Source organism: Thunnus maccoyii, chromosome 14 (assembly GCF_910596095.1).
Source record: "Thunnus maccoyii chromosome 14, fThuMac1.1, whole genome shotgun sequence".
NCBI lineage: Eukaryota > Metazoa > Chordata > Actinopteri > Scombriformes > Scombridae > Thunnus > Thunnus maccoyii.
The window spans coordinates 16,741,627-16,752,788 of record NC_056546.1 but is presented as its reverse complement, the minus strand read 5'-3'; the positions used below and the strand labels follow the sequence as shown (position 1 = coordinate 16,752,788).

At 40.6% G+C, this 11,162-nt stretch overlaps 1 protein-coding gene across 1 annotated transcript; it reads right to left on the bottom strand.

Annotated features, from left to right (window-relative positions):
* Window positions 1-82: 82 nt before the first annotated feature.
* got1 (glutamic-oxaloacetic transaminase 1, soluble) lies at window positions 83-6,447 on the bottom strand. Its single transcript, XM_042432836.1, has 9 exons — window positions 6,235-6,447; window positions 4,290-4,471; window positions 4,055-4,178; window positions 3,652-3,764; window positions 3,472-3,576; window positions 3,166-3,316; window positions 2,018-2,183; window positions 1,782-1,924; window positions 83-1,393 (listed from the first exon to the last, which is right to left on the bottom strand). Exons 1-9 carry the CDS (start codon window positions 6,341-6,343, stop codon window positions 1,254-1,256), a joined length of 1,233 nt encoding a protein of 410 aa, XP_042288770.1. The 5' UTR covers window positions 6,344-6,447; the 3' UTR covers window positions 83-1,253.
* Between the last annotated feature and the right edge of the window lie 4,715 nt (window positions 6,448-11,162).

The window sequence follows — 11,162 nt, the reverse complement described above, 5'->3', positions numbered from 1 at the left end:
TTGCAATAGCTGTTGTATGAATACAAACCTTGTCATTAAACCCAAAATCAATTCCAGCATGAATGACAACTGTACAAACATACTATTTATAGTCATTTATTAGAGTAGTTCATTCATCTCATCGGCTTGCATTCATTTGCTACACAGTAAGACTGCTTTATTGCTGTGAGCAGTGATATGATAGCCAACTGGTTGATCATTAGTGTGTTTGTGCCACTGACATGAGTGTCTTGCATAATAGTGCGCAAGTGCTTCGAACAGACAATCACTGTGCAAACTCAACATTAACTTGGCAGGTGCCGGACAGAACCAGAAGTACCAGAACATTAGTCTGGCAGCAGAAAACACTGAGGTTGCTCTTGAGTCACGGAAGCTGTGAGAACAGTTGAGCAGCGTTTGTGCTCACAGAATGAAAAACAGTCCACAAATAGAGATTAAAAGTGAGGTAATTAATATAACCCCCATGGGCAGAAGACATTATCATTAATAAATTACATAGTTCAAGTTAAAAATATCTTCCTGAGAACACTCTGTTTTACATTGCATCAAGAAAATGATGTAATACTACTACTTAATTCATGATAGAGGTGGTTCTTCACCCTTTAATACGACAGTGTACACTAAATAAAACTACATACAATGAATTTGGTCATGGTAAATGCAAATTCTATTTTTCAAGTGTTCTTAAAACTGTTAATCATAACATGCTAATTACTGCAGGCTAATTAAAACTGGAAATGTGTCATCAACACTTGGAATGGATGAATAATAACAGTGGAGGATCACAGAGTCAGCACTGCTGAGGTAATTGTAACACAGTCACAGACGTACTTAACCCTCTCAAAGGTCCGAGTAATGACACACAACAGCGAACTAATAGTACATGACATTTAAAAAATAAGTGATGTCATACTCTTAAGTACACACTACAAGTAAGAGACCAACACAGAAAAAACAGAGACAAATTATAAACAATTACTTAAGGGAATAATTCCCATATTTTGGGAAATGAATTTGCTGTCTTATGGTGGTTAGGTGAGAAGATGAATATCTACACTAGTCTTGTGCGTTCATTAGAGAAACAGGTCCAGAATGTGTTTAGCCTAGCTTAGCACAAACACTCAAAGCAGGGGAAATGGGGCCAGGGGGCTTAAGAGTGTTTGCCCCAGAAACTCTGCTGGATACAAACACTGTCCCTGGGATCAGGGTGGCTCAGGGCTGGGCAGAAGGAACTGTGGATATAGTGCAGTCTTCTACTGGACCTTAGTGACAGCCTCATGAATGGACTCGGCCACGTAGTCGATGTTCTTGGTGGTCAAACCGCACATGTTGATACGACCACTGGCCATTAAGTAGATGTGTTTCTCCTTCACCATATATTCCACTTGTTTGGCTGCAATAAATAAAACAGAATCGGGTTTAATTAATCAGTATGTGTAATATTATGAACAAATGTTTAAATTCCTGCAGTAACTAGATACATCCAGGATTGGTTGCTACATCTTTATGTGTTTAGTCTAGGATGTGTATATTTGAGTCGTGACATTATAGCACATTTGTAAGTTTCTGAAAACATTTTAACTTCCATGAGAAGTCAAACAATGTTTACAGACACCAGAATATTTTCCCCCCCAAGAGATGCAGTTAAGTCATGAATTTTTGTGTAACTGTAGCAACTTATGGTGCTAAATATAATAATTTCTGTGTGTGTGTGTGTGTGTGTGTGTGGTAATTAATGCAACAGTACATGTGTGCTTTCTGTGCATGGTCTGTGCACTTACTGTTGAGGCCTGTGAAGCTGAACATGCCAATCTGCTCTGTGATGTGGTCCCAGGTCCCCGGTGTCCCCTGAGCCTGCAGCTTAGCTTTCAGCTGAGCCCTCATCAACAAGACCCTGTCAGCCATGGTCTTCACGTTTGCCTTCCTGAAGTCAAAGAAATAGAAAAGAGTGACTCTACATTAGTACATACATTATTTTGATGACTGATACACTTTACATAGTGCTTTGAATGCTGACCATTCAGCAAAGAGCTCAGGTGAGTTAAGGGTGACGGCGACAATGCGAGCTCCCTGTGACGGTGGGTTGGACCAGGTCGTCCTGACAATCTTCTCCATCTGGGACAGAATTCGCTTCAGGTTGTCTGCATCACGAGCCACAACGGTCAGGTTGCCCACACGTTCATCTGATGGGACAAACACATGTCACATGTGAAACGATATTGCCGCTGTTGCTCTTTTTCCTGCAGGTGGCATAATTGACATATCTGCATCGACTGCAGGTCTAAACTGCTGCTACCATTAGGTCCAGACACTCAAGGCAGGTTTGAAACACCCTGAAGAAGGCGCAAGCTGAGACGCGTTGGTTTGTTTTTAATGACTCTAACCCACTGAAATGAAGGCCTTTTATTTTTCAAACCTACTTTGAGTGCCTGGACCTGGATTTTTTATGCCATTTTTTTGGTCATAATTGTTCCGCTCTTCTTGAATATTATTCCCTTCCATGAGCACCAGTGGTTCGAGGGAAACCAGCAGCACTCCTGATACTTCTCTTTTTTGCTGACACTATTACTTTTCTTCCCCACAGATGGCACAAGTTTGCATGTGTAGAACAACCCTGACAATGACTAAACCGCTGTCTCCTGTTGAGAATCTGCAGCTTGCTGAATGTGAGTAAGTTTGTGAGTGAATTACAAGCCTGTTTTTCTTTTTTCATGGTAGCACAGTTTCAACTATATGCTATATTGAGCATACAGTTAATCATGTTTTCAAATATCCAAGTAAACCAGATTCTGATTTCCTTTCACCTATTCAGCAAGAACATGTGCATCTGGTTGAAACTTGCTTTGCTAAATATATATTGTAGTTGCACTGCATTCCAAGCTCAACCATTTAAATAATTCATCGCTAGCTTGGTGAGCTTTTCACTGCACTTAACAAGACTCTAAGGATGACGCTTATCCTTTACTTAATGTTCAAATGTGGACATATAAAGCATTTTGTCACTGCGATTAATATAAAAAATGAATTTTGCTCTGGACAATTAGTCACTCTCTTGTACAGCAACTGGATATTGGCTGGTGATATTTGCCCAGCCTATTATTATTTATCGGTCTGGTACTACGATCCATGTAAGTGAGTGCGTTAGTGCACCCAGGGGTCACTCACTGTAGAGGCCAAAGTTCTTGGAGAACGACTGAGCACAGAACATCTCAAAGCCCATGGAGACGAAGTAGCGGACCGCCCAGGCATCTTTCTCCAGACTGCCTGAGGCGAATCCCTGATAAGCCGAGTCAAAGAACACAAACAGCTTCCTCCTCTGGCAAAGAACAGGATAAAAAGATCAAACAATCACCACACTGCGATAAACATTAAGTATGCAAAACATGTCCCTGTTTAAACTGACGCCTCTTTCTTGTGGTTGAAACAAAAGTACAGACATCATGTCTCTGTGTGAATGTATGTTTACAGTACCATCATAACTTCAGCAATCTTCTTCCATTGCTCCTGTGTGGGGTCTGTGCCAGTTGGATTATGGGCACAGGCATGCAGGACAAAGATGGAGTGCTCTGGACAACTCTGGGGGAAAGAAGAAGCGGTATTGTAAATTAAGTCGTTTACAATTAACTAGAGTCTGTATCGCACACTGCTTACCTCCAAGTCACCAAGGAAACCAGCCAAATCAAGGCCCCTCTTCTGTGCATCCCAGTACTTGTATGGACGGACATCCTCAAAGCCCGCATTGGCAAATACAGCATTGTGATTTTCTGAAACAAACAGATACCAGTGTGCTTATTTTATTGTTTATATTTCCTCTGGACACACAGGTGAATACTGCTTTATTACTGCTCATATCCTAACAAAAGATAACAAAAGAATATTTCTGATAAGATGTTACAGTCACATACAGTACATGTATTAACTGAACACTCTACTGACACCCTAACTCTTTAAGACTTATCTGGAAAGGTTCCAAAGATCAAAGTCCTTAAATGAGGAGACAATTTCTAACCAGCATGTTCATTTTAACTTTGTGTGTGTGTGTGTGTATGTGTACCCCAGGTAGGTGCGGACACATAGACAGGCGTCTTGGTGTTGTTGGTTCCATTGTAGAAACGTCTGAGGAACTCTGCCCCCATCTTCAGAGCACCTGTGCCACCTAGACACTGAACGGCTCCCACCTGACAATGACAGAGACAGAAAGTTATTCTAAATGTAAATAAATCAAAGCTGAAACATAGTATAGCACTACACTACTGCACCAACCCAGTTCTTCTGTTATCCGTACACACCCTGTTCTCCTGGATGGCAGGGCTGTCGTCTCCCAGTGCGATCTTGGAGGCCGAGGATCTGAAATCAGGCAGGCCCAGGATGGGCAGGTACTCATGGTTCAGCCTGTCATCGTGCACAATGATCTTTTCCACCTTTTTCACCACTGGTAAAACCCATGGTTGGCCTTCATCTGTCCGGTAGGCTGATGAGGACAATTTAAGAAAACAAATATTGTACAAAAGTGTTAAAGGAAGAGTGAAGGTAACTGGCTGTTGATTTTTGATATCATCAAGTATCAGTTTTAAGCCAGTAGCCACATTAGCAAAGTAGGTGGAGTTTATAAACCAATGATCATTTAAAAAATGGCCTTAGAGGCACATAGTCAGGTACATGTGTAATATTTATGATTATATCAATATTCACATCAAAATAACTATTCATGACTTTTTTTTCTCATTTTAAGAAGCTGGATGCATGAGGACCTTGGTAAAATCACAGGAATGCAAAACCAACCCTCAAAGTATCACTTCAAAGATAATGTAACAGACATGTACTTTCATATGTTGTGTGTTCCTGATAAGGACTAAAGTATACAAAAGCCCTTTCACCCTCAGAGCAGAGACAATCAACTTTGCTTTCCAACTCACTACCATGCCCCAGGCTAAATATAATCCAACGTGAGTATTTCTATTTCTTCCATGGGCTTGAAAGCTACAGATCCTCTACAAAACAAATCATCAATCTCAAGTTCATGTGAAATTTAACAGATGTAGCAGTAGACATTGTGTGGCCTACATTTGCCAGCTGCTCAGTATCTGATGGCCATCTGCGGCACTGTGTATCTTGCAGAGAGAAGGGGATTATGAGGCCTCAGTCTAGTACTAATCATGGGACTCAGGTAGCCTCGTCCTGCCACAGCAGAGCCGAGCAATCTTTCTCACACTGGTCCTTTGCAATGTAAGCAGCAAGGATTACTACTTTTAATAAGATTACCACTGAAAACTGTTGTACTGAGGACTAAAATGTGCCGTTTGCTTGCATATTTAAACTCCTAAGAATGGCTTGTTCTTGTAACAAGAGGGTGAAGTAATCCAATCATCTCCCTTGTCCTCAGAGTGAGAGGTTATTATGCAGAGTTGCAGCAAGTGAGAGAGAAAGACGAAACCAAAGATGACAGGGGCAGATATTGTTTCACTGGCAGTGGTACACTGTTGCATAACAATGATATATTATCAACAAAGCTGCAATCAGTAGTGTGGAATGACATGTCAGCAAATAACATGGTCAGAGAAATCGACCAGTTACTACTGTGTATGACCTCTGCAGATAGTGAGGTTCTGTCATTTCTGAATATATTAAACGTCATCTTCACAATCTCCAGATTATTCAGAAAGTAAACAATAAATGAACGGCTGTAACGTTACACCAAACAAGACATTTTGATACCCTGGTAGTCTATTTCCATAGTAAATAATGCTTCTGTCTGTGTTACAGGTGTTACAACGAAATCTGTGACCCGTCAGATTCTGTGACGCTCGCTATTGGCCATAAGTTTCTGCTGCCAGTCACCAATTATTTGACCGCATCTATATACTATGTGTTAAAAAATTATGTTAACAGACATCAAAATTTATTACCCTCTCTGAATATTATGGGGTCACAATTTTGGGTTAACGGCTATCAAAATTTGTGTCCCTATCTGCATACTATGAAATCACCATATTTAGCATCTGCTATCAAAATACAATATGTGACCACCATCATAATAACATGTTAATTATAAAATAGGTTAAATTCCTAATAAGGTCACATAATAGTACGGGTCTCGGAATTCGTCGTAACACCGGCTGCAGCTAAAATCTTCAAGCTAGCTCTGGTAGCTAGCACTCAGACTGACTGGTTGCTCTGGGATACCGTTACCATGGCTAACGCGGAGTTAAATGACGTTCAGACTTCAAAACTTACCTCCCACGCCGAGGTTCACCTTCTTGGGAAATTCGTCGTTATTGAAATCCTGGGTCAGCTTAAAGACAGCCACAGGAGCTGCTTGGGGAACTTCAGCAAACACCGACATAGTTGCAGCAGTTTGTAGCGACAACGAGCGACAAGCAGTTAACGGGACAGTTAACGGGAGGAAAGAGGACTTTCACCTTCAACTTGGATTTGGGGAATGTAGAGGAGGCGTGAGCGGATTTACCAATAGAAATGTAGCTGTGTGTGCCAAGCCAATCCCGGCAGTGATCCCGGTTAGGTTAAAGTTCAGGAAAACACAGGCATAGAGGGTGTTGACCAATGAATACCTCTGCAGGATAACTGACAAATGTCACAACAAATGTCTGGCGTTGATGTAAGGGGGTGGTTCATAATTGCACTGCAATACAGGATTTAGCCACAAGATGGTGCCACAACCCAGTAAAAGATTATATTAGGATCCCTTTACTAGCCACTGATCATATCCACTGGTGGTGGGATTTGCTCTGCACAGTGTTTTGTCTTCTATTTATAGATAAAAATAACTCATATAAAGGGCAAATGGCTCACAGGCAATAGCTCAGTCTCACGTTGCTTAATCCTCATCAGTGCAAGCACTGTTTCAGATGGGAGGCCATACATCCCATCATAAATGTCAATTTGAACTCTAACTGAATAGACAGCTATTACGCTCAGGCTCGACACTGAGTAAGTGCATGTAAGGCTGTGTAAATGAGTGTGTGCAGGGATCTTCATCTGTTCTGTCCTGAGGGCCTCGGCTGAGCTATGGTGTAAACACGCCGGCTCCTCTGTGCTCTCCCCGCAGCTGTCTGCAGGAGCTGAAGTGGATGATAAATGAAAGCCACTCCAAGCCTGCTCCCCTCTACCAGGAGCTTCACTTTGTTGGAAAGTTTTTCAGCCACACTAGAGGTAGGACTGTCTGTCTGGTACAAATGAAGTTGCTGGATTGTCCAACCTAGTTAATCTCAGTAATAATGGAATACATTGAGCCAGTCCCATGTTCAAATAAAGCATAATTTAGTAGAAGCCATACTGTAGTTAAAAGTTAGATTAGGATTTTACACACAAAATAAATGATCAGAAAAATGTGATGCATAGTTATAGATTGAACTCTGGAACCATTTATACTGTAAAATAGCTAAAATTAGCCTCACATCTACCAGCTACAGCATTAAAATGGTGCTCACATGTTTATGCTTCAGTAATAATAATAATCCTCTAATATAATATAACAATAACAAAATAATAGAATACTCTGAATGAGGCAGGTCTGCATAACAAGCACTTTGATACTTTAAAGAACATTTTGCTGCCGACACTTCCATACTTTTGTAAATGTAAGTAAAGGTTTGAATGAAGGACTTTTACTTATAATAGAGTACATCACACTATAGTATTACTACTTTTACATAAGTAAAAGTTCTTCATAGTTATTCTACTGTATCACTGATTGGTTTATTAATGGTTAATAAATTATTATTAATGCTTTATAGAAAAAAGTCATAATTCATAAGTCTTTGCTTGCTCTTAATGTTACTGTCGATAGAGGGGCTATTATATGGTCCAACCTAGTTTGTGTAGTTAAACTCACTGATGACGCATTAAGCCAGTATCACTTTCTGATAAGGCATGCTTTATAGGGGTTTATAATTTGCAACTAATGGCTTTATTAATGGTTAATGAACCATTAATTAATGCTATTTTGCTCAGTAATACAGTATTTGTAAGGACACATTTGAGGTTGCAGGAAATCTGTATGGCTAAATCTGCAGTTCTACATGTTAAAATGTAAAATAAGTAAATGCATGAATTAATGTGTAAGAGAACTGTCTTATAATATTAACTATTAATAAGGATAACTTTTGGGTTTAGGCTGCAAAAATATAAATCTGGCTGGTAAATCTGGAGTTGTAAATATTGACAAGTAAAACAAGTGAACTGATTTGCAGCTCTTTTCCAGAAGGTAAGTGGTCTAACAAGTCACTGTTATCTTCCTGATAAATTACAGAGCAACCTAAAAAGACAAAGCAAGTAAGGTGTTCTTCACAACCTGGCAGCCCCAAAGTTTCCTTACTTAATCATAGGTTATAAATCATCCAAAAACCATTACAATAAGTTATCAACATTAAATCATCAGTTACGCCCTATAAACCCCTCATAAATTATACTTTACTAGAAAGTGGTTCAGTTATTCCTGATAGCTATCACAGAACATTGAGTTATTCTTTTCCCCTTCTGTTTCGTCCCAGATGTTACTCACTTTCCCCATACCTGGTACCACCCCCAGTCATCTCCTCGCTTCACTTTGACAGTAGATGTTTTCATTCTTTCCGACCAGGTGAGGGTGTCTCGTATGTTAGCTATCACTGTCAGCCCTGCAATTATGGGATTTGAGCTCCCAGAACAAGGCTTGGGGGCCCAGGGCAGGGTTTGGTGTGTACGTACTAGGGAGGCCCCGGGGCCACGGTGTGGGCTGTGATGTGAAGTGTGAGTCAGAGCAAGGAGTGACAGGAGTAGCCGCTGGCAAGACAGTGCCCATAGGGAGAGTGTGTCACATCCAGATCAATGCGTTAGTCAGCCAAACATTCACAGGCAATGTCTCTGCATTTCCCTGACAGTGATATGTGGAACATTTATTTTGGCATCTACCTGTGTAATGCAAATATGACAAAAAAAGAGTAGTGCCAACAAGGTTTCTTTTATCACAGTGTTTTCATTTTGCATGCAGGTTATCACTGCTCCTGTGGTACGCTGACACTAAAACACACAAAGGCACACATTCAGGCACAAGACAGACACATTCCAGCGGCGGTATCACAGAAACACAAACAGGAGTGTGTGTGCACATATACTGCAGCACATTCCAAGGGGGACGTTGCAGCGTTGCACACATGTAGCGATGGCCTCTGTGTCTCTGGGTCAGGGAGCTGTGGTGAGTGACCACCTTTTTAGCTCCCCGCCTTGTTTGTTTTCCAAAGACAGTGTCATCAATTCTCTAACAAGGGACTAGACACAGCAACAACACGGAGCGCAGGACCTCCCTGTTGCTCCCTGTGTAGTCCAATGACTGATGGAGCATGCATGCAGTAACAGACATCAGTGCTCTGTGTGCCTGACTACATTCCAACAAGTGTGTTTGTGTGTAGGTCTGCGCAAGTTTGTGTATGTGCGCCTTTGTGTGCTCCGTTTGATATTGTGACAATCTGTGTTTTGTTTTTTTTTTTCTTGCAGTAATGATCATAAGATATTGTGCATGCAAACACGCTCACATTGTGCACCCGACAAAGGACCAAGAATACCGGATCCAACTATTAATACCTCTACGATCAAAGAAAACCGTTTGATTGAACAGAAGCTGCTTGGATTAGTGTATTCAAATGAAATTCAAATTTAATTTTTCAGATAATACAATAATTACTCTGGAAAATGCAAATTCTCAGACATCCCATCGCTAACACACCCTTGGCTATCTATATTTTTGAAGTGCAAATACAGGAATCCCACACTGGCAACCACATTGTTTCCACAGTTAAACTAGTGTGTTAATACATACATACATACATACATACATACATAGTCATACATGCTACTCACACAAAATTAAATTAACTTAGAGTAGTTTTGGGAAACATTTTAGGAAATGCAGCTGTTTTCTTTTTGCCGGCAGTTAGCTGAGAAGGTTGGTATCAGTCATCTCACCTAAATAATGGCAAATAATTGTAATTCCTAAAATGTTGAACTAATCCTTTAAATTTACATTGCTTGTTTCTAAATAAAAGTGCAAAATTTTAATGTATTTTATGTATAAATGGATACTGACTGTATATTTGATCCAAGATTTGACTTTTGGCAAGTATTGTAATATCTTTAAAGGTCTGCTAATATGCTTGTCACTCACGGCTTCGCTCTGATCTGGCCTTTACCCTGCAAGGCTGAAATGGGTGGAACCTCAAACACAAGGTCTACAGTATGCTATTCTAATTGATTGATGTTGTCTTTTGGCCAGCTCAGCCTCTCCAGACCTCAGCTTTACACAAATATGCATGCTAAGAAACAAAGACAGGAAGTGGAAGACTCATGACTGAATTTTCACCCTCACTGCTCATTTTTGTCTGCATAAATAGTTAAAGCGAACTGCTATGAAGAAAAAAAGAGAGAGAGGTCACAAGAACCCTGACTGCATGTACTGGGATGTGTAATGATGTAATATTTGATCAATGCTAATAGGGATATTAACTTTTTGCACCCTGCCATCTACAGAGAGGTCAGAGTTCAGGGTCAGCTACAAACCAGGGATTCAGGAGGGCGGATGCCTGCAAACACTGGAGCTTGAACCAAAGTCCTTCAGTTGAAGGACAGTCTCCTTGTTCGTTATGATAGCATGCAGCTTGAACTTGGTAATGCGTATTAGCGGAGATAAAGCACACTGGAACAATATTGCTTGGTATTTCTAATAGTAATTATTTACAAAAATTGAACTTTATATGTAGGGAGTCAGAGCTTTGCCAAAACAAGCTGTCACTGTGATAAAGATACCACTCTGGTTGCTATAGAGACGGCAGCATTTTCTCACAAGGATGTTTACCTCATGAAGCCAGGATACATGCATGCTTTTATTTCACAGCAACATTGTCTCTCCCAGGAGAGCCATTACAGCCGTGAGCAAGCAAGAGAACATCCCTCCAGTAGCAAGCTGAACTTGATCCAACCTCTTGATATTTTTAAAATGATTTTACCCAGCACTGGCCAAGTACGACAGAGCATACAAGCAGCTAATGAGAGTACTAAAGGCCAACGCATCCTATTCAGTGAGAATCCGTTTTCCCTGCAGCGTCTTTATCTACATGGCCTGTGTGGCAGCGGAGAGGATAAGCATATTTAGGTTGCATGTTTCCTCCCAA